This window comes from Ammospiza caudacuta, chromosome 7 (genome assembly GCF_027887145.1).
Source record: "Ammospiza caudacuta isolate bAmmCau1 chromosome 7, bAmmCau1.pri, whole genome shotgun sequence".
Lineage (NCBI taxonomy): Eukaryota > Metazoa > Chordata > Aves > Passeriformes > Passerellidae > Ammospiza > Ammospiza caudacuta.
In genome coordinates this window covers 38,560,425-38,583,297 of record NC_080599.1, presented here as the reverse complement: position 1 = coordinate 38,583,297, position 22,873 = coordinate 38,560,425, and the positions used below count along the sequence as shown (strand labels likewise).

General features: G+C 44.7%; 1 protein-coding gene across 2 annotated transcripts in view; it reads left to right on the top strand.

The window, feature by feature from the left end:
- ERI3 (ERI1 exoribonuclease family member 3) overlaps positions 1–22,873 on the top strand; it is a 128,376-nt gene that overhangs the window by 17,802 nt on the left and 87,701 nt on the right. For both annotated transcript variants that reach the window (XM_058808512.1, XM_058808511.1), the window contains exons 3-5: positions 5,935–6,051; positions 12,116–12,175; positions 14,390–14,481. In XM_058808512.1, coding sequence (XP_058664495.1) covers positions 5,935–6,051; positions 12,116–12,175; positions 14,390–14,481 — 269 coding nt within the window. The remainder of the gene's footprint in view (positions 1–5,934; positions 6,052–12,115; positions 12,176–14,389; positions 14,482–22,873) is intronic.

Below are 22,873 nucleotides of genomic sequence, written 5' to 3'. Positions count from 1 at the left end.
CACCTGAGAGCAGGGGGAAGAAGAAATATTGGATAATCAATGGTCAGGCAGTAGAATTTTTCTTCATGTCATCCTATCCCAGTGTTTCATGATCTTCCCATATTCCTTCCAGTTCTCTTGTGTTTTGTTTTTGATGTGTATTTCCCTTCATGCTTTTCTAGGATATAGTAGTACTTTTAAATGTATCAATTTGTTAGATGTATGCTTATGTGTATTTTAAGCTAGGTAGAGATGGAAAAAAGAAATTTGGAGGTCAGCTGTTTCCCCAAAGACCTTTTGAGAGGTTTAATCAGTACACAGAATAACTTAGCCAGGACTGAGGCGCTGAGAGGCTCCACAGTGTGTGTGCAGGCAGACATCCTTTGGAAAGCCAGCATAGCCCTGATTCAGCAGAAGTCCTGCTGTTCCACACTGGAGAGGTGTTGCCTTTATGGTACTTGTTTTGGTTAGTTTAATAAAAAATTTAGAAGTGGGGAAAAGACCTATGAGGTCATCTTGGTTACTGCCCCTGAGGGCCAGTGCAAGGCTGCTCACTTGGAAATGGCTTTAGTTAAAATAATAATTAAGGCAGAGGATGGAAACTGGGGAGGCAGATCTGTTCGGCTAGTGCTGTCCTTACTATGTCCCTTTTCGATTTTAATTGCCTTGGAAAAAAAAAGAAAATCACAAGGCTTTAAAAGCTCTGATTCTCTCTGCTCTTCAACGCCCCCACACCCTCTCCCCGATCTTGGAGGCATCAACTCTCATCTGTCAAAGTGTAAATCAGCAATTAAAACACAAACAGCGAAATGCCAAAGATGACCCGAAGCACAAAGCAACTGACAAACAAGTCCGGACAAATCGGCGGATAATTTATAAGCATTGCCCTAAAATCTAATTATTTGGCAATTCGAATTTGCAGCCGGCCAGGGCTGTGCAATAAATTTAACCCGCCATAAATTATTTAGGAGCAGCCCGTGGTGTAAATCAAAAACACGAGTGTTTGTTTAAGAAATAAGCTCCTTGTGCATAAAATGACTTTTTTTCTTTAAAGAGGAGGGGGGAAAACCATCCCTGAACAACATGAACTGGTGCTAAGCTCTGTCCCTCCACAGACACTCCCTTGCCTCTTCTGCCCCTACCTTTTTTGAAGGTGTAAACATTTCTTTTGGTAAGAAGTTTTATGCTTTTCCTTATCAGACAAAATCTTTTTCTCTCAACAGCCTCTGCTTGTTTTTATTGCATTTTGAACAGTCAGCTCTGATTTTTATGGGCATCTTTTATTCTTGTGTTTATTAAACTTCTTCACATGGGGGTTAGAGTGAGGAATAAATTATTCTCTGGTAGTTTTTGAACTGAATAGGCCATACGGTCCTCCTCAAATATATAACTGTGTCCTGAAGTGTGCCCTGTCCACTTTGTACATAGGTGTCTGGATCAAAAGGTCTTGAGAGCTGGGAAGCTCTTGCTGGCACTTTGTTCTTTCTCCATAATGATAAGCAAAAAGGATAAGCAATAAGATTTCTCTATGGGAATTAGGGTAATTTCAGGTGCCTTCTTCTCTGACTGGAAATTGTTTAGCAAGTATAGTCTTGTGCTTGTTCATTTTCTTTATTAGCAAGAAGATCAAGACATCTGAATTGATGCATCCCTGCTCTGGTGTCAAAGGGAAGGCATTTTCATATAGGACAACTGGGTGAGGAAGGGCTGGGTTTATAGCAGTGCTTTCACATGCCATTATGAATTTTTCAAATCCCTCTTAGAAGAAATTCCCTAGCCATTCCATAGTTACCCTGCTGCTGCTCAACCCACTGGCTAGGGGCAGCCAGGTTGCACAGGAGACTTCTACCTGGAACTTTTTTTTAAACCCTTGGTTTTTCTAAAGGACAAAAGTTCTGAGAAAGCTGTCACATAGATTTGCTTGGAGTACCTTGAAATAGTAAATGTAGGAGTGTTATAAAGAGAGTGGACCTGGTAATGGATCTGTATAAGCCTCTGGCTCTGTAGGTTCCTATTGTTACCATGTTTGGGGGCACAGCTGAGGGGAGGGACAGGGTGCTGATGTTTTTTTCTTTAAGCGTGTTAATATTGATTTTAGAAGCTCTGTGTTCCAACAATATAAATGCAAATGCCTGTAATTGGGAGCCTTGTGCAGAATTTCTCAACAGAAAACATGTTCAACTTCTCTGACAATGAAAGGAAAATAAAAAGCCACTTATTTATTGGTGGTGGTTTGAATCCTGGATTTCCTTTCAAGTTACTTTGCAGTGCTAAATAAAATACCTAATTGCAGTGCTCGCAAAATGCAAATGAGTACATTTGTTCTCTGGTAGCTCGCGGCTATTTGCAGCCTCTGGACACCCTCAGCATTATTTTAGCACATCCATAACTCCTGGTTGTGCTATAAGGAAAAGCTGGCAGTGGGGGCAGAGGGAAGGCTTAGAAGCCCCAAATGCTGCTGGCACAAATCACTGCCAAAGTTGGAACATTTACTCAGTGTTGGAGTGAATATATGTGAGGATCTCAAGGTAACACTTCGGGATGATCAGGCTCTGATAGAAGAAAGGAACTGTCAGTGAATCTCTGCCCCTAACTCCTTCATGCTGCTTTCCTCCACCTTTCCTGCCTGGGAGGAAGCAGGGAAGGTCCTTGAATGGTGGAGATGGAGCTGACCATGTTGAGCTCTCTGGGCTGCTGTGAAACATGAGAGAGCACCCGGCTGCCTTCCTGCATCACAGTCTCTTGGGGGGTTGTGTGTATGAGTGTCTAAGTGCTCACCGTTTCATAATAATTACTAATGAAATTCTAGATCTGTAATAACATTTCAGATATCTAAAACAAACCATATGCTTGTTAAAAAAAAAAAAAGAGAGAGAGAGAAAAAAAGTGGAAACAGATCTACTTTAAGTCATAAATTCTTGGTAATAGAGGCCTCTTTTCTCCCCCCTTTCTGTTTATGTTTGATAGATATTTTTGTTTCTGCAGGAATGTCAACTCTTAATTTCATGATGTATCATGGGCTTAAGAAAATTGAATTTAATAAAGGCAAAAGATGAATGGCACCTTTAAAGGTCCCAACACTTGTCTTTATTAGCAGGACAAACTGCAGGGTCTCCAAACACTGCTTCTCTCCAAATGAAAGTTTAAATGAAAAGTACAGCAGTGTCACAGGTTAAATTTCATTGCAGGACTGGCTAACGTCGTTAGTGAGGAGTGGGGCTGATTTCATGGGGCTGGTATCTGTTGCCTTAGATACCAGTGGAGCAAACACTGCCAGAGACTGGAAAAATCTCCGCTATAGGAAGCAGATAAACTGCTTTTTGGGAAAGGTTCCTTACCACTTGTTTCAAAAACTGACCCAGTAAGCCCAAGGGAGTGGCAGCACTTTCTCCTAAGATGCTCTAGCTGCCTCTGGGGTTCCACCCCTGCTCCTGGCCAGGCACTTCTCACAGACCTACCATAATTCTGGATATTGTTACATTTTCCACATTTTTAAAGTATGGCTTTTTATTTCCTCTGTCTGTCTTAATCCGACCCTCCTGGAAGTGCTTTTTGCCTTTGGTTCTGGAAGGCGAGGACGCCTTTGTGTATCAGATCAGCAGCAGCCTGTCTTTCAGTCTCGCTTTGCATCCAGCCACTTGATGGCCCCTGAGGATGTTTGTGGTCCCTTAGGGTACATCCCAGCATTGCAGCACAGCCCTGCTCTGAAATCCAGCCGGTGTGTGTCCCTCTCTGGAAAGGAAAAAAAGTTTGTCTTGCCTTGCCGTGAGCTTGCCTTGCTTCCATGATCACCCTCTGGGTGGGATGCAGGCCTAAGGGGCAGTGAGATGCCCCTGACCCATTTGAAAGATGGAATGATGTTATTCTGAGGTTAAGTCAGGCTCTATTATGGCAGCCTGTCTGTTGACTTCAAACTTTGCAGTCTGTTTTCTTTCTGAACAGAAGTTTGCTGCTTTCAGAGCCTGTCTGTGGTGGCCCTTTTGAGGGGAGGATCAGCTGTATCCAGCTGATTTCTTACTGTCTTGGGTTTCCATGGGTCCTCTTGGGTGGCTGAAGCTGGTGAGTTTGGCTGCACCACAACAGGCAAATTGGCTAATACTCAAGTGTTTGGTGTGTGCCTTCTCCTTCCCTTGGAGCCCCTGGGTCAAGTGTGCTCTCTTTCCTGGGAAAACTTGGTGACTCCCAGTGGGGTGGTATGGCAGTAGGGAAGGATGTGCCCATCCATCCACTCTGCCTCATCCAGCACAGCGTGCTCAGGGAGTGGCACAGTGGACATGAGGAAATGCATAAGCCATGCGTCCTGTGCAGCTTCACTGCTCAATGTCTACACCTGGGCACTTCCACACTGTTAACACTTTATTTGATTTTTACATTATTTTCTAACTTTCCATCTCAGCAGCACGTGCTCTCCATGTGCCCTGGTCTGGGCTGTGCCCTCCTGCACTGGGGAGCTGCTCTGCTCTGTCCCTGGGCTCTGCCCACCATGGAAATTGGGTGTTTCTCCTGGCTATTTAAATTATCTGTTGTTTGCATTTACCCACCCAGCTTCTTGCCCTCCTGCTGCCTGGTGGGGTGGTGATGTCATCAGCTCATATGTGTAACCTCACGATAATTTCCGCCTGCAGGTCATGAGGGTTGCAACCACGCTCCAAAAAAGTGTGTTAGTTCCTCTGCAGCGGCTGCATTTTTCACATGCTAATTTTACTCACAGGAGTTGGATTTTTTTTCCATTTTTTATTATTTCTTATTTGTCTCTTCCAGATGTTTTCAGGCAGTTTTTTTTTTGTTGTTAAACTAATTCCATTCATGTTTTAAAAATTTATGAAAGCACTAATAAAAATGTCAAAGTGGTAAAAATGTTAGCTTTTGCTCTGCTTTGATTAAATTTTGCAAACTGTTTTTGAATATTAAAAAGCAATATTTTTTTTATTCTCTCTCCCTCTCTCTGTTTTTCTCTAGAAGTGATTTGAGAGGCTTGTTGCATGGATATCACTCAGCAGGCTCATTTGCACTCCAGAACCTTGGTGCCATGGATCTCTATTAAATAACATAGACAAATTATTCTTTAAAGACACCAAACAAATTGTCACTTCTCCTCTTACATTAAACTAGAACGAAGAAAGGGAGTGGAGAGGAGGGGGGTGAACACAAAGGATTTTATCGCTTTTATTCAGTGGGTGGCTTTTTTAATTTCATGTATATTTTTTAATAATTGAGAAATCCATTGCAACTGGATTTGTTTAAACTTTTTATTAACAGGTTCATGTAAATTTTTGATTGCTGATTATTCAAATAATTGAACATTCTTCTGATGAAGGAACGTTTTTATTTCCCTATCAGCATAAATTGGCTACAAAGAGGAAAATGAAGCAGGGCTTGCTACTGTGCTGTATCTCATAGGGATGGATGTGGGGGAAGCTTTCAGCTCCTCTTCCCAGTCTGTTGGAGGAGGGCAGTCCTCCTCAGCCTTTCCAGAGAAGGAGGTGCTTCATGCAGTAGTCCCTGTTGTCTTTGTGATGGTGTCCTCTAAAAGGATGGTGGGCTGGAAGGGTTGAGACTGGTCTTGGGGAGGGCACAGCCCCTGCAATGTCCTTGCCAAACAGCTGTGAGCCCATTGTGAGCACAGCTTCATATTCCCTGGGTAGCACATGGGACTGGTGTGAGACCACCTTCCTTAGGTTCAGCTTAGGCAGTGATGTGTGCAGCTGCAGTGCTGAGCACAGAGACCTCCTTGCAGCCTGTCCCTGCTGCAATGAGCATCAGCACCATCCTCGTCTGTTCTGGTGGTGTTGGATGTGCTCTGTGCTGTGGTACCACCTTCCCACTTCTGCAGAGCTTTGTGTTGAGTTTATTTTTGTTTGGGGCTATCAGGCCACCTCGCTAGATGGGATCATTTCCATCTTCATTTCTTGTTTGTTTTAAATGAACAGCTGCTTTTCTTTTTGCCCTATTCAGGAAATCATCGAATTCCCTATCCTGAAGCTGAATGGCAGGACGATGGAGATCGAATCCACCTTTCACATGTATGTTCAGCCTGTGGTGCATCCCCAGCTTACGCCCTTCTGTACAGAGGTAAAGTGCAAAGGTTCCCTGGTGCTCCAAGAGTCTCTCTGGGAAGCAGGTTTCCATTGCACCAGGACTCAGGTCGCCTCTTCACGGTGCAGCTGCAAGGCAGTCTGTCATGCCAGTCTTGAGTTCATGACAAAGAGAATAATTTTTTGTTATTGCAGTAATGTGTAGAGACATCAGTTTGGATTCATAAATAACTCTAGCTGTGATCAACCAACTAAGATAATTGTATTTACAGCTAAAAAATGTCTCAATAGGGTGACCACCAAATAAACACACTCATGTTAGCTGATGTTCAAAATCCTGTAACCTGTTTATGAGCTCTTGAAATTTTGCTGTTCTCCTCTGTGGTGGGGAAGATCAAAGAGAGCATGGACTGAGGAAAGACAGTGCTTTGCAAATGTGTGGTTCAGAGGCACTAAATGACTCTCCTGTGGGCCTGCATGTTAGGATCTGGGGAGTCCTTCAGAGTGGTAGGATAATTAATGTTTGCATTTTTAAGACTTTCTTTTTGGTTGTTGTAATTGTGGGCCACTTGATTGCTCTTTACTTGCTTACTCTCATTGCTGAGGACAGCTGCTTTTGAGCTGTGGCCACCTTTCCCCAGATATGGAATGAAGGTGGTAAATGTGATCCCTGATGGTTCAGAGGAGTTGAGGAGCAGGGTTTGGTTTTGTTGTTGATTTGGGGTGGCTTTTTGTTTTGTTTTTTTATTTCACCGAAAAAGTTAACTATTTTTCCAAGTGTGTTTTCCCTCCTTGCCATAATCACCAAAAGAAACTTTAAGTTCCTTTTGCTTTGAGCTTTTTTTCCTGTCATTCCAATGGTTCAATTTTGGCCAGCACAATCACTAAAATACTGACTGTGGGAATCAGTGTATTCAAGTTCTTCATCTGTCCCTGTCTTGTCACCAACACCATGATGTGTTTTCCCCTACCTCTCTGGCTACAGGCTTAGGCCCGTGGAGGGCTTGTCCCACCTGTACTAGCCTGATGAAAAATGACTCCTCTGTGTTAGGTGGAGTCCCCTCCAGAACCAACCAGCCCCTTCCATATTTTCACATTGTAAAAACAAATACTTATTTTTATTCTGCTGTAACTCAAAACCGTCTGAAGGTATTTTATTTAAACTTAAAAAAAAAAAAAAAACACTAAGCCCAGAAAACATTATTCCCCAGAGAAGAGCTTTCAGAAACCTATAAATGTGTGAGAACAGAGGGTTATAATGGAAATGGTTTTGCAACCTTAATGCTAGAAGGCTGGGCAACTACTTTGGCTGTCCTTGTCCCCATGAGACTTGCTGGACATATGCTTGTACAAATGTGATAAATCTCACAGCTTGCACCTGATCTTTGCTAAAGACAACGTCATCTTCTAGAGCTGAGCCCAAAATGTTGGCCTTGCAAGTCACCTAAATTCTGGAGAGAAGTTGTCTCATTTACTCCCACCAAAACTCCCTTTTCTGGAAATCTCTCTATTGCATGCTTTCCCCTGTTTCTAAAGACTGCAGCTCTGTTCTTGCACAAGAGTCTGCATGAGTTGCTTGCTCTGTGCTTGTGGGTCAGTTTTGTGAGCTGAACAGAGCCTCCAGCCTGCTGCAATCTAAGGACATTCAGAGCTTCTCTAGATGATGACCTTGTGACCAACAGCCAGCCCATCTATTGCTCCTGTACTGCAGTGATGGTTTCTTGGTTTTCTCTTGCTCCTGGGGGTCTGGACCGGGTGTTTGTGTCTCCTGTGTGGAGCCTTGAAGCAAGTCAAGCTGAGTGTGTCTGTGATGGCTGTGCTTTTGCAGGATGGGCACAGCATTCTGCTGCAGACTCTGACATGAACCTCAGTCTGGCATCATGCCCAGAGCTGGGTGAAAATGGGCAGTACTGAGGCCAGCAGGCAAAATGACTGCAGAACCCCCACCTGTGTCTATCAATGGTGCAAAAAGGCTGCACTGCCAGGTTTGGCAAGTCCTCTGCTATTAACAACATGGATTAGAAAGCTGTTTTTAATCCTAGCCTTGATGTCACTGGCTCCTGGTTACCCCTACATTTTACCCCTTGCTACTTAGTGCTCAGCATGGCCCCTGTCCTTCCTGGCTTGGCAGTCCCCTGGCCTGTTACAGATCCCCAAGAGTGGGATCGTGGCTGGAGATGTGCTTGTTCCTGAGGCCCATGTATGGGGCTGAGTTTGAAACCCTACCCTGAGAGCCACTGGTGAACCTTACTAAACAGTGGGGTGCTGCCAAGTAGGTGCAGAAATCATCCCTGTGCCACTGGTGCAGGTTTGCTTGAGACCCCAGGGACACAGCCAGGATGTGCTCTTGCAGAGCTGCTGCCTGAACTGCTCCAGCACTTGTTATCGACTTTCTGCTGGTTTATGTTTTCTGAAAAATACTAATTTTGCTAAATGCCAGTAAAGGGCTTTGTCTAGGCACCTCTACTTACAAAGGTTGAGATTTATTGGCCTCTTTGTCTACAAAGAAAGACCAGGCCTGATTATCAGATGGTACACCAGAGACAAGTGCTTAGGTAATCAGCAAACTGTCTTGGAGTAGAAATACGATGATTTCCCAGATAAACTCTCTAGCAAAAGCACTGGTGTTGACATTACACAGGAGCCTGTCTGCTGTGCTGCTGATTTCCCCTCTCCCCCCTGCCTTTGCTAAGCAGTAGAGCTGCTTGGTGTAGACTCTGTGTGGAAGGGTTACTGGGGTTTGGATTACCTCTTCCATCACTCTTCCTTCTTGAAGATAACAGCACAGCATGGGAAGGGTACTTGGAAGGGTGGAGAGCTTGTTGCCTCCCTCAAGACATCACTTTGCTTACCTTTTGGTGTGTCTGTGCTCTCCCCTGGCTACAGGATGTTTCTCCAATTCCCCACATCAATGGCCAGGAGCTTTCTTCCGGTGCTGGCTCACTCTGAGACCTCGTCTCGTCCTCTTTCTCCTGACCTGCTTCTGTAAAACAACAGGTCGTGAAACTTGGTTATTTTGAGGGGAGAGCTGAATACTTAGGTGGAAAAGTTGTTAAAAGCTGTTACTAGGTGTATAAAGCTCATCATGCCTTGTTGGAAGATGCAGATGATTTTTCTGGTGCCCAAGAAAGTTCTTGCCAGGAGCATAAGGAGAGGTTCCCTCTACATGCAAGGTGCTTGTACAGATCTTTTTGCGATACTTGGCTCTCTTTTTATGACTAATTTTTATTGATTTTTTTCCTGAAGGAATAGACAAAAAAGAATACAAAAAGATAAAGGCATTATTGCTTGCTTATGTTCCCAAGTACCTCATGCTTCTTGGGATAACCAGTGAAATTTTACAATTGTACAGTTTTATGTTTTATACTTTTTCAAAGCTGCAAGACCAGATAATGCTGCAGAGATCCAATGCACTAGGTTAGATGTGGCAGATGGACATAACTGATAACAAAAAGTATCAGAAAGGATGAGAGAGTAGAAATCTGGTCCAGTTTGAGCACTCTGACCTGTATTGAAATGTACCTATGGAGCAGATACATTCCTTTGTATTCATGTCTGTGATTTCTGCAGTGTGAATCTCGTGTGTGTATGCTTGGCAATGTGTCCTTGTACAGACAGGCTGGTGCTTTGCTAGCCTGGCAGGGAAGGACAGAAGGAGTTTTGGGCAAGAATAAGCAGTGACTCTTGGTGACACCTCTGCATCTGCCTCCATATCCCTCCCTCCTCCTGATGGGAAATATCTGGATGAGGCCATTATACCCTGTCCTCCCATGGCATCAGGGGTGCAGTGCTCCACAGATACTGTCCTGAGGGTGCCTGCAGTGGTAGAAACCATTTGCATTAGTACTGGCTGAGATAGTGAAATGTCACCTGTCATCCTTAGCACAGAAAAGACTTGGACCTCTTGGAGCAGGTTCAGAGGAGGGCCATGAAGATGAGCAGAGGGATGAAACACCTCTCCTGTGAGGAAAGGCTGGGAGCTTTGGGGCTGTTCAGCTCGGAGAAGAGAAGACTCCCAAGAGACCTTGTGATAATACTCCCAAGAGACCTTGTTGTGACCTTTTAGTACTTAAGAGGGCCTATAAGATAGACTTTTCAGCTTGGCCCCATTGTGGCAGGACAAGGAATAATGACTTTAAACTAGTCAACTAAGTGTACAGAAGAAGATTTTTACATTGAGGGTGGTGAAGCAGTGGCACAGGTTGCCAGAGGTAACATTTAAGGTCAGGTTGGATGGGGCTGTGAGCAACCTGATCTAGTTGAAGATGTCCCTGCTCACTGTGAGGGAGGTTGGACTGGATGAACTTTAAAGGTCCCTTCCAAAACAAACTATTCTATGATTCTGTGTTCCTTTCTGAGCACACCTTTCAGTCACTTCCAGAGATTTGGGTTGAGCTGCTGTCTGAAAGGCAGAACCAGCACTTAGCAATAGGTGAACCTTCCACCTCTGCCAGAAGAATACATGGAGAGAAAGATGGCAAGAAAAGCAAAAACCACGCCAGTGAGTTTTAAAAACTGCTCTAAAGAGCCATGCATTAGTTCCTCAAATCTATTTGCTTCTCAGAGTATAGAAGTCTGTAGGTAGCAGCTGTTAACACAATTAAAATAGAGATTATTATTAAAACAGTTTCCCAAATACAAAAGAGTGTCTATGTCCCTCCACTTTCCTAAAATTCCACTTCATAATGGCTTGATGAACTTGAGAAACACACCTAGAGGAACTCTGCATTCTTAAAATTAAAATACTTCCCCTAAAAGGTATGTATTGCCATTTCATGGAGTCACTATGAGAAAATAATCTTTCCACTTACAGTTTATTCAGTGAGTCAGGTATTTGGTATTCATTAAATGTAATTACAGTTTAATTGGAGTTTATTATAATTTCTTTTTCTGTCCTCCAAGTTCAGTGCTGTAAGCCAAGCAGCCAAAGAAACTGAGATATAGAAACCATTTAGCTTCCTTCAGTTGCCACATACTTAATAAAGCAGAGCCCTCTGGTTTATGAGAGGACTTATCTTGTACAAGTAGTTTGAGCTGGTCTGCGTGGAAGAGTTACTCCTGGCTGCGGGTGTGGCCATCAGTATCTCTCAACTGGATGCTGTGGCTTCCAGAGGCATGGATGCTTCTAGGTTGTGCTTGACCTTTATTTTATGAAAACGTGTGAGATGTGTAGCTTCAGGAAAGTGCCATATGAAGTGAAATCCCACAGTGTGCACTTGTTCTAATAATGATTTTTTTAATTACTTGGGTGCATTGATGGCAAGCTACTGAACTCCAATATTCAATATGTTAAAAGACAGTTTTGTCAGTTGGAAGGCAGACAGAAAAATTATCAGTTTTCCATGTGCCTCAAGCTCTCCTGGGCAGACACAGGCAGAGGCCTGTGAGACTGCATCTTTTAATGCATGTGTTTAGCTTTGAGCAGCTGGGCAGTCTAGGAGCAGTCAGTAGGAGTATCTGTTGGCAGGACCTCTTCTAAGGAGCCTACTGGAAAACAGACTAGACAGGGCTCTGGAAGAAAGTGCTTTTCTTCAGATTTCATTCCATTATTTTGAATACAATTTTTAACTGCTGAGCAATGCTGTGATGGACTATGGGAACATGGACATGCTGTCTGCCCAGCTCAGGGGAGGATGACTGGGTCCACTCCAGGTCTCACTTGCCAATATTTCTCTGTTTGGTTTATCTGACACTGAAATTGTGGTGTCACTGTGACAGCAGAGTAATGTCCAGAGACCTTGGTAGTCACCACTGCCTGTGTACATCAAGGCAACACCAAAACTGCTGAAGGGCATGTTGAAAAAGGGCATCATGCTGGTGTATGATACTGCTCCCCAAATTGATCCTGTCATGCTGAGAATTTGCAGGTTTGTGGTGTGGGTAGGAACTCCACTACATTTCTGTGTTTGGGATAGAGCTGTGCCCTTTCCTGTGGCTGGGGAGCAAGCAGGGTTACTCTGCTGTGGCTGGTTCCTCATCATCACCCCTGTGGGTCACAGGAGCATGTTTTGGTTGCAGAAAGATGGACAGGAGAGTAGACCTCTCTAATGATCTTTTGAGTGCCTGCTCTGGTGACTGCTTTCCGTTTGTCTCTGTTTCAGCTGACTGGGATTATTCAAGGCATGGTGGATGGGCAGCCGAGCCTCCAGCAAGTGCTTGAGGTAAGCAGAGTAACCTTTAGTTCTCAAACTCTGACCTCTGGTCTTGTAGTCCCCTCTTCATCTCTTTCCCTGCACCCTCCCCTTGCTGAGAATCGAACCGCGTAATTTGACTATGATTACAGCTTCATTAGAATAACATTTGCTGTCACACTGGTGACACACTGCTGAGATTATTGAACCATTGATCTGTCATCTCCAGCTGTTCATGTCAAGGGTGCTGACAAGATATCCAAACTCCTGCCAGTAAATAGGAGAAGAGGCGATTCTTTCTTGAGCCAGTTTTAAAGCGCCAAGACATTGCTCAAGACCACTGCTCCTGGAGATTCTGCTTTCATTTCTTTTCCCCTCCCTCAGCACTTTATTAAATTATTTTTTCTACGTATTTAAATGCTCAATAATACATGTAGTATAGAAAGAAAAGGCCTCTGAAATCTAATCTAAAGGATGTGTGAATGCAGATACAGCCCTAATAATACCTTCTGCTTAATGTGGAATTCCTAGAGCATTTAAGGCTTAATTAACTTGGAAGTATTTCTCCATCAATAGCTTTTGTTGGTAGTCAGATAGGGAAGGAAACCTCCTCAAGCAGAGCCTACTTGGGCTGCAGGTTGGTGTTTGATGCGTCATCTCTGTCAGGATTTCCACTGCTGTGTAACCTAATTGTTCCTAATCAGAATAATTGCAACAATTGTTTATCTGAGGAAATCAAATTAAAGGTGTTAAAATCCTCCATGGAGACAGCATTTGATGGGCACTCACATCAGGGAGTTTAGAAAGGTTACCACTGCTGTCCCCAACTCTGGGCAGGCTCATGTGAGGCTGGCTGGGAGATCGTTTTAGCCAAAGGGAGTGTGGCTAAGAGGCTGGATGCTGCTTTTCTGGAGAGTTTTACTCAGGGGGATGTTGTACAGTCACAGGAAGAAGCATTGACCCCTGGCAGGAAAGGCTGTGTTGGTGACATGAGACTGAAGATGGTGCTCTGCAGAGGGGGTGTCTCACATCCATGCAAACCCCCAGCTCTCCAGAGAGCATACAGCAGTCTTGCTTGGCCATAAACATATGGATGCATGAGCCTCTTTCCCCCAGGAGGGAGAGCCCTCTTTGCCTGGATGGGTGAGTGTAGATTGCCACTGGAGTATTCCAGAAAATGGTTCATTCTGTTTCTATGGAAGCTTCTTAGAGTGTGGAAACACTTATGTAGAATTTTTTTTATTTGGACAGAAAAGGTGTTCATACAGCAGCATGTTTCTAGGTTAAAATGAGATTCAGGTCGGGCAGCTTCTGAGGCAGGCTGGTTTGCTCAGGAATGAAAGGTGTCAAGCAAGGGAAAAGAGGAGGGATTTCTGTTGCTCAAGCATTGAAAATGCTGCTAATGAAGTTGCATAGTAACAGTTGATTGCCTGCCACTGCAAGATTTTGGGCACATCATCTGCTAGTTAGCTGGACTGAGTGTGTATGCAGGGCTTCTGTCTGTGCAGGGTTTCTAGTCTAGGTTAGTTCCTTAATCCGTGAGGTGGATTGCATCCTCCAGGTTAACATGGCCCATTTTTTAAGAGGACCCAGAATGTCTGTCCCTGTGGGAAGTTGTTCAGGAATAGTGGATCCACTTTAAATCCATACTACCCTGAACAAGCACTACTTCAGAACTGTAAGAAGAAAAGAGAGATCCAGCCTGGAGAGGAAGGGGACACCTGGCTTTGCTTGTTACTGCCACACAGCGCCTGTGTGTGCCCAGCCCTTCCATTTTTTTCCCCTTCCCATATCCCCCTGCTGCTATATGAATCAATGTATGTGAGAAATGCTGTAGGGGAGGGGTGCCATCTCAATGTACCTGTCTTTTATCCTCACTGGAGGGGACAAAAGTTATGTTTCCTACGAGCCTCTTTGGTACAGGGAGAGGAGAAATGCCAGGTAACAGCACGGTTGTGTCGTCCCGTTAACGCTGCACAACTTTCATCCCTCCACAAGCAGAGCTGCTGCAGTGTCTGATAAGATCATCTCTCCTCTGGTTGCCTGATGTCTCCTATCAGAAATCTTCAAAGGTCCAAACGTGCTGTTGTTGAGATGGCAAGCAAAGAGAGAAGAGAGAGAGGGAGAGGTTGGATAAGATCACAATTTTCTTCTCTCTTGATTGCAAGCAGCTTATCTGAGTTTAACTCTTGTGGCTCGGCCTGTCTCTGCAAAACTCATCCTCTTTTCTTGCCTTCCTTTCAGAGGGTTGACGAGTGGATGGCAAAGGAAGGCCTCTTAGATCCCAGCGTCAAGTCGATTTTTGTGACCTGTGGAGACTGGGATTTGAAAGTGATGTGAGTATGGGAGGGGAGGGAGATTTTCCTGGGCTTTATTGCTCCATTCTTGCTTGTAGTGCATATGTCTTTGTCCTTGCAAGCCTCCAACTGTCCCTACTCATTGTTTCTTAGGGAAATTGTTGTTTGCCATGCATAATTGGGAGAGGAAAGTTGTTTCAGAAGACAGGTGGGTGCTGGGCGTGGTGCAAGATCACTGCCTAGGATATTCCCTATAGCAAATGAAGCCTTTCAGAACCCAAGAAAAGTTTAAACTGGAGCTTTGGGATGTTTTGCCTTTTACCCAATATACTTTCCAAAGGGATGGATATTTCTGAGTGCATACGTGAATGATCAAGTGATGATCCTTACCTGACTTCCTGCATTTAAGGATTTTTCTGTCATCTTGGCACAGTAATTCAATGTGAATCACAGAGTAGTCTTTGGAACAGAACACAAGCAGAATAGAAACCAGGTCTGGCATGCTCCAGTGGTGTTCTTATCGTTAAGGTCATCTTCATCAGCTGGGTGAATATCTGGCAAGTACCAGGTGGGGGCCTGCACTGGGATCTGCAAATGTTAGTTTATGTGCATGTTTTGTTAGAAAAATAGCTAGGCCACAACCTAAAAATGTTATTGTAAGAATGGAGCTAAATGTCCGAAAATTAAATTAGTTCAATCTCCAAAGTGTTTGCAGATCAGTGTCCTATAGAGCTGAATTCCTTTGGATTAGTATAATCTTGCTTCAGCTTTCATTTCCCTGTGGTGCTGGATAAAGATTCCTGTTGTTATCACAGCAGTAAAGCATGGGCTTGACACATCCCATCCTAAACTGACAGCCACAACTCGTTAGTAGTGTTACTTGGTTCTCACTGTGACATTGGTTTCCCCAAGCTGGAAGCCTAAATAAACTGCACATAGTCTAGGAGCAATCAGCACCAGTTCTTCCCTGACAAGTAGTCTTTGCAGAGTGGCAGCTCCTTGCCTTTTCTTTGTGTAATTAGTGAAACATGAAATATGGGGTCCAAAGCTCAGCACAAGCACTAGTGGTGCTGAGAAATTGCCTCCAGACAGACAGAGGGGTGGTATTTGAATTTTTGAGTCAGAATCTCAGTCTTTGCTCAGGCTGTGTCCAGAGCTCATATATATTGCAAGTTCCTGTGTTAGTTGCTTAAATTAGGAGTCAGTTATTTTTCATTATATATCATGTTTAAGTATCTGTTAGAGACCAGCACAGTTGCTGCACTAAACTTCGGTTTCTCATGTATTCTGTTTTCTCTGTTCTTTACTCCTGTATTGATGTTGTGAGTCCAATTTACCACTTTGTTGATGGTTGTGAGAAACAGTTGTCTTTGCTCCAAGCCCATCTTTCCGTCGCTTTCACAGTGGGCTGACAAGATTCCCAGGTAATGATATCCTAACTTGGTGTTCATATGGAAAGAGCAACCTGGATGTGTTGGGTGGCTTTTTTTTTTTTTTTTTTTTCCTTCAGAGCTCTACAGCGGGCAAATAGAGGTAAAGAGGAGTCCCATTAGTGGTGGGCCATAGGGGTTGTGAGGTGAGCTGGCTCAGAGGGACACGCTGTTCTGGAGTGGAGATACACTATTCACCGTTTGCAGTGGTCTCTCGCATGGATTGTCCCTCACTACTCAGCTGGAAAAGAAGACTCCACTCCTGGCCATGAGGTTGTTGAGAGTGGTTCATTTCTCCCTCTTCCTTTTAAATTTTTTTTTTAAACCATTAACTTCAGAATTCAATCCTGAAGCGTCTTCAGGGCAAAGCAGAAAATGCATTCTGTGTTTCCAAGCACATGGATAGCGGGAGTCTGGCTGCAGCCGCCTGGTGAGTAGCACATCACGCTGCTCCATCGCCGATTGGGTGCTGCAGCGTGTAGCATCACATCTGATTAGCACCATGCCAGTGGATGAGGCTGGAGTGAGGACTCCCTGCCAGCTCTGACTTGTCTCATTTCCCATTACTTTTATCCGTCACCACAAATGCCGAGTCTACCTCCTGAACTAATTAAGTTTGCGTGTGTTTAGACACATTGCCAAATAGGGTTTAGCAAAGCAGAACTGAGCATCTCTTTTTAAAGAGAGAAAGCGGAGAGCTGAAACAAGGCTGCTCAGACAGGGAGGCAGAGCCTCAGAGACGTGGAACATCTGTGAGGTATTCCAGGGAACCCTTCATGCTTCCCTACAAGACCTGTGGTGTAGCTGATGCCCTTTGCTACCACGCTGAGACCACACACTGGTCTCACAAAAGGCAGCAGGAAGGGAGGTGGTGCTGTTTGTCCACTTTTGGAGGAGTGTTGTTGGAGCATTGCATGGTAGAAACCTGGCTGGGTTCCAGAGGAATTGAGGACACTGAGGTGAGTGCAACACTTCCTGGCTTAAGGAGCCATCACTTGTGACAAGTTTACTCCTAACTCTGCTCTTTCTTTTCTCAGCTTCCTTAGTAATGACAACTGCTTGCATAGCTGCAGTCCTCTTACCCAGATCTTGAGTGTTTTGGAGTTCCTGTCCTCCGTTGTCCTTAGCTTAGCTGGTAAACCATGCAGCTTTGTTCCTGGCTTCTCCAGCAGTGACCTGGGCTTTTAGTTTGGCTTCTGTCTGCATGTGCTGTTCTAGAGCTGAGATATGGTGTCTTCTGAACTCTTCTGTCTACTGTGAGGGCTTCCAGTAGGTGCCACTGGTAGGAGCCAGGAAGGCACAGTGGGATGAGCAGGCTGGATGTGGGGAAGTGGCAGTAACAAGGAGGAGGAATCTTCAAGCCTGTCAGTGTTGGATATAGGGATAAGGTAGGGAAATAGCCCTGCCTAAGCCAGGAGTTGCAATGTATGTAGCTCAAAGAAAAGGACCAGAGAAATAGTGATTGTCACGGTACTGCTCTCTGCTGATGGTGTCTGGCACTGCTGAGTCTGCAGGATTCAAGTTGTAATATCAGCTGCTAAAGGATCAGTAAAGCTTCTGCTTGGCTCAGGGATCTTCAGGAAATGAGGCTACAGACTTGATGGCTCTTGAGCACTTGGAGCCTCCTTGGAAGACACACAGCTATGTGTCTGTTTTCCCTCAGACAACAGGGAGCACTAGTCACAAGGAGCTGGGTGCCCAGAACACCAAGCATCTGAGAAGGGCTTATGGAGATTTAGCATGAGTCAAGGTCCTCGGCCAAAGGCTTTGTTATGGGTGTGGTGCACCACCAGAAGTGCACCTGTTGGAGGGATTTGGTTGCTGCTGGAGAGAGTCCGTTGTGTGAGAGGGCTCCTAAATGAAGCGCTGATCCTCTACTGGCTGTGCTTGGATCAACCTGCTTTCAGTTCTTGGTGTGTGTGTGAATCAGGCTGGAGTTGGGGAGACAGCAGCTCTCCTGCCAGCCCTCCCCTTCCCTCTTGTTAAGATGCAATTTCTTTAATGAGGAAAACCTCTTGAGTAGGAACATCACCTTTCTTGAAGGCTTGTCCTGACAAGGCAGTTCAAGCCGACAGAGTCGCATATCAACTTCAACAAATATCAGTCACTCATTACAGAGACTCTGCTCCCCCCCACCCCCCAGCAACACCCCTCATTCCCAGACAAGGGAATGAATCACACTTCTGCTCTTGAATACATCATGACAAGTCATGGTTCTAATGAGAGAGGGCCATTCATTCTGGGTGGAAAGTTCCCTGTGTCGACTCAGAAATGTTATTAATTAAAGAGAGCTACCTGAAGCAAAAGATGAAAGGAGCACCAGACCTGCCAAGCTAAAATATGAGTGGGGATACAGCCTCGTTAGACACACGGTCCTCAGGCCTCTGCATGCTCAGTGGGAGTATTCCTTTAGCCTGTAGCAAGGAGCTATAGTCCAAGTTTAACAGCTCCAGGGATGGATTCAGATACCTGATGTCGTCTGCTTTAGTGCTTGGACCTCATTCTGCACCTAGGTTGGAACTGACACTAGTCATTAAGCAAATAGCATTGATGTGGCATTGGGTGGTGAGGGTAATGTGCCTCTGAAGGGCTGAGGGAGCTGCTGACTGCAGGAGACGGGTTTAGTGGAAAAGAGGGTACTTAGTATCTGCCACAGTTGAGCCCTTGTAATATAAGCTCTTTAGTGTAGTTTATCTCTGCTGAAATGTCAAATTGCTTTCCCCTGTGTGTGGAACCAGTTTGTGGGCTCTTAAACACAATGTGAATTAATCTTGGCAACAAAAGAGGCATTTTTACCATGTGTTCATAGATACAGAGTTGAAGTACGGTGAGGTTAAGTGAGATGCCTGTGGCTGTGCAGGCAGGCAGAGGCAGAGCTGAAGTCTTATGTCCCAGGTCTCAGACCTGCACCATAATGTCAGAAGCATCTGTTAATCCTTCTCCTTCCAGATTTAGATTGTTCTGTAAATGCACTGAGCATAGCCAAAAGACATGTAGGCTTTGGTCTATATAACTCTACATGAAGATGCTTTAATTGCACTTACTGTGGCTGATCAGAACTTGCTAATTTATGTCTTCACAGGAAACTACTGCTCAGAAGTTTTTTATTTTCTTAAATAAGTGTTAAAAGGCAAGTGCTCTCTAATATAGTGATAAAACATAGTGAAGTGTCTTGAAATGTTTATAGCCCTTGGTGCTCTTCCTAGGTTGGATATTAGTAAATTCTGAGCAGTAAATTATACCATTGCTTAATTTTGTGTTACTGTTTTAATTCTTTCTTGCAAGTTACACAGGCTGGGAGGATGCTTGTCTTCTCTGACCAGCTCCAAATGTGGTGGTGGGTTGCTCTTTCCAGGCTTCTGTCCTGGACTTTTTTGAGATCAGAATAAGGTCATGCATGGAAAAGAATTGTTGGTGTTAGTGTCCTCTGTACATGCTGTTCTTTATCCCAGGACCAGGAGGGAGTTGGTAGCCTCTGCCTCAGAGAGAAATTGCAGATGGCCACTGACTGGAGTGAGTGGAAACGCTTGGGTAGTCATGAGGAAGGGCAGGAGAAGGTGTGGGGTGGGCTGGCTGTGTGGCAGCAGGGCAAGAGGTATATTCAGAGTTGAGAGTAACAAGAAAGATCTGGTAACTGAAAGATAATGTAGTCATCTGCATTTAAAGCTAATAAAACAAGTCCTTTCCAACTAAGATCTTTAGATTAGCTTGGTGGTGCTTTTTTAGTGGGGATCATTTTGCTGAACAACCCTATGCTATATCTCTTCACACGGTTACATTGGCTGAACAAAGAGTGTGGTGTGAACTACAGTGAAGGGATGGGACTGAATATCCAGGGTCAGGAACCTTTTGAGTCAGCTTTGCTGATGGAGTTGTTCATGTAATTACATCCTAAAGTGCTTTGCCAGAGCTAAGCAAGGGAGCCTTGTGAGCACTTACAGGGAATAGCACTGACCCCATTCACTTCTGCGACCCTGCAGTCCAGCTTTTTGTTTTTAAAGAAAATGATATCACTTATGCAAAAAAAAAAATTTGGATTTTAAGATTCCCCCTCTGTACACTCTTATTTAAAATGAATATACCAGACTTGACTTTTGTTATCCTTATGTACCAGTTACCCTGGCTGACTCCTGTTCTTGTCTTTATTTGAAATAATTGGTTGCTTGGGCTTCTGCAAGTCACATTGTCCTAAATGTCTGGGAATGTCTTTGGGTTAAGCTTTGGACATTAAGTCTTTGCATGGGGATCATCATGCAATGGACTGTCACCTTCAGGTCTGTTCCTTATCTGGCACATGATAGCAAAAACATTTGTCATATTAGGGCTGTAGTGGCTACAGATTTACTGAGCTGTGGTGCCTGGTGCACTTTGGGGAGCAGGACTCTTCTACCTGGGAATTAAGACCAAAGAAGTTGGAGACAGCGTGAAAAGAGTCTGGAGAAATTTACAAATAAATTTGCAGTGTGGGGGAGAATGAGACAGGCATTGCATCATGTACTTTATTTCCAGCACTGAACCTTTGGGGTGGAGTAATAAGTGGAGAAGGTAGATTTTCTACCCCTGGGTAACTTAACTCAAGCTGTTTGAAAACAGTCACACTGAACTGGATGTAAATCAATGGTCTCAATGTTATCTGCTCACAGAGTAGGGAGCCATAATGCCCTCTGCACCAGGAATCACTAGGGTGAATTCTGTGTCCAGGGTTTTAGTGAATTCAGGCAAAATGGTTTCAAAATCAATGGATCTATAATGGGTACTTGGTAAATGGGTACCTAGCCTCTGTCTATATGAGAGCCCTCTAATAGCAGTTCAGGATTGTGGTGATTCTGTGCCTTGGAGAATTGAAAAGCTGGTTGGCTTGGGACTGCAGAGAACAATCACTGGAGGGCTGTTTGCCATCTGAATTTTGTTGTTTGTGGCATGTGTGAAAAACAGGATTAGTTCCACAAAGTGTTTGTTTTCTCTTAGAATAGCTTAATTTTTCTAGTGTTAGACAGCCCTAGTGCTTCATGCTGGGTCTGAAATGTCAGCTGTCTTCCTTTGGATCCCAGCTCTTCTTACTTTGCAGCTGAAGCAAAGCAGTTGCATGTTGGCACTGGTGCTGCCCTCTCAGTGGCTTGGCTGGGAGAGATGTGTTTATGGCTTCTTTGCCTAGAGACCTCTGCTTGAAGAATACTGCCAGCCTGGGAGCAGCATCCTTCCTCTTTCACTTGCTCTGCTGTGTGAGTCTATAGCTTTCTTGAAAATGTTTTATTTTGTTGGGATGTTTGTTTCCTGTTGGGAGCCATTTTCCTGTATGGGTTCAGTCCCTTTCCTCCTGAAGCTCCTGGCTGGCAAAGACCTACTGGGCCATCTTGAGGTCATCCCTGGTATTTTCCCTCCAGCATATTCTCATGTGCTTGTCCAGTGACACTCTGTATCCTCAGGAGTGGATGATGAGGTGTGTGCAGGACTTGGGAGGACACTGGAGCTGCCGACTATCTTCTTGAGCTGAGTCCATTTCATGTTGGAGTCACCTTTTTCCATGTTTGGCCCAGGTGCTGCCATCAGCAGCCTGGCACCCCAAAGGCAGTGTCACATGCTCAGACATTGATGTGGACCAGGTGTTAGCAATGATGTGAGGCATGTGGAGGTGGTAATGGAATAAAACAGAATAGAGAAGTCTGCGGGAAGAAGACAGAGGAAGCAAGGTGATGTCCTGGCAGGGCTGTGTCCGGGAAGCTCGTACTGCCCAGGACTTCATCCTACCTTGGTCCTATCAGCTTTGCCTCTCTTAGAGCAAGGATTTCTCCTCCTCTCTGCCTGGAACTCTGCAACACCCTTCATTTTTGCTCTGTAGGTGCATCTTGGTCATCTCTAATTTCCTTGCTTCAGTTTTTCCATGTGCATGTTGAACCAGGTCTCGGTGCCGACTGTTGTCCAGCGTGCCCAAGGTGCCTGGGCACCAGCTGAGTTCAGTTCCTCATCCCTGCCTGGAGCCACATCCCTGCAAACCGGGTGTATGGAGTAGGCAGGTGGGAGGTTGCCAAGACCTCTCCTCCAGCCCACAATGCTCCCAGCTCTGAGGAGAATTTTTACATTTTATGGACCATTTAGCTTCCCAATGGTGATCCTAATTCCTCACAGCATGTATATGCCATTTCTTGGTTATTAAAAGGACCCCTGAAAAGGAGCTGCCCTCTGAGTCAGAGCTCTTCCATGCAGTTAATTGCAGGAAGGTTTTCCTTAGACTGTGAGGCTTAATATTTCCAAGCTCTCCCTATGCTAAGAGGGTGAATTAGTACCCAGGTTTCCCCACGGCTACAGAGACTGACCCTCGTGCACCATCAGTAAGCAGGCATAGGAAGAACGCAAGCTGGGAGTAGTTCAGACTTGGAAATGCTCTGGAGGAAGCCCACTTGATTTCTGCACAAAGCTCAAGAGTGCTTTAAAGGTTGTCTGGCCAGGTGTCTCAGTCTTTCATCTCTATATCCTTATTTCGTGTGACACTTCAGGTGCCAAAGTAGCCTCCATTCCTTGGGGGCCCAAGCAAGCACCATGTTTACTGGGAAAGGAGTGATTACCTTGGACTTACTGACAGGTCAGCCAAAGGTTGGATGGATGGATGGATGGACTGGAGGTGATTCAAGCAGGGAAGTTCTTTGTTAAGTCACTGTGCTGTGTTTGAGAAAACAGAGGCAGCAAGCCATTAGGCTGTGTATTTCAAGTGTGAGGAAGCTGCTGAGGTCCTCTGGCATTGTGAAATGCCAAGTGAAATGTTATTGCCATGTGGAGCACAGCAGTGTGTTGGAATTAATGAGTCTGGTGTAGGAAGAGCACATGTGAACAGTCTGGAGGGTTAATGTGTGAGGATGATAGACTTAGGCAGGGGTTTGTCATCAGGATTGCTGTGTTTGGGAAGCACGTTCTAATGGCAAGACCACATAAAAAGAAATTGGGACTTGGAAGGAGAGCAGTGAAAGTCATCAATTGCCGAAGTTGTTTTGCGTTTGCTGCAGGCC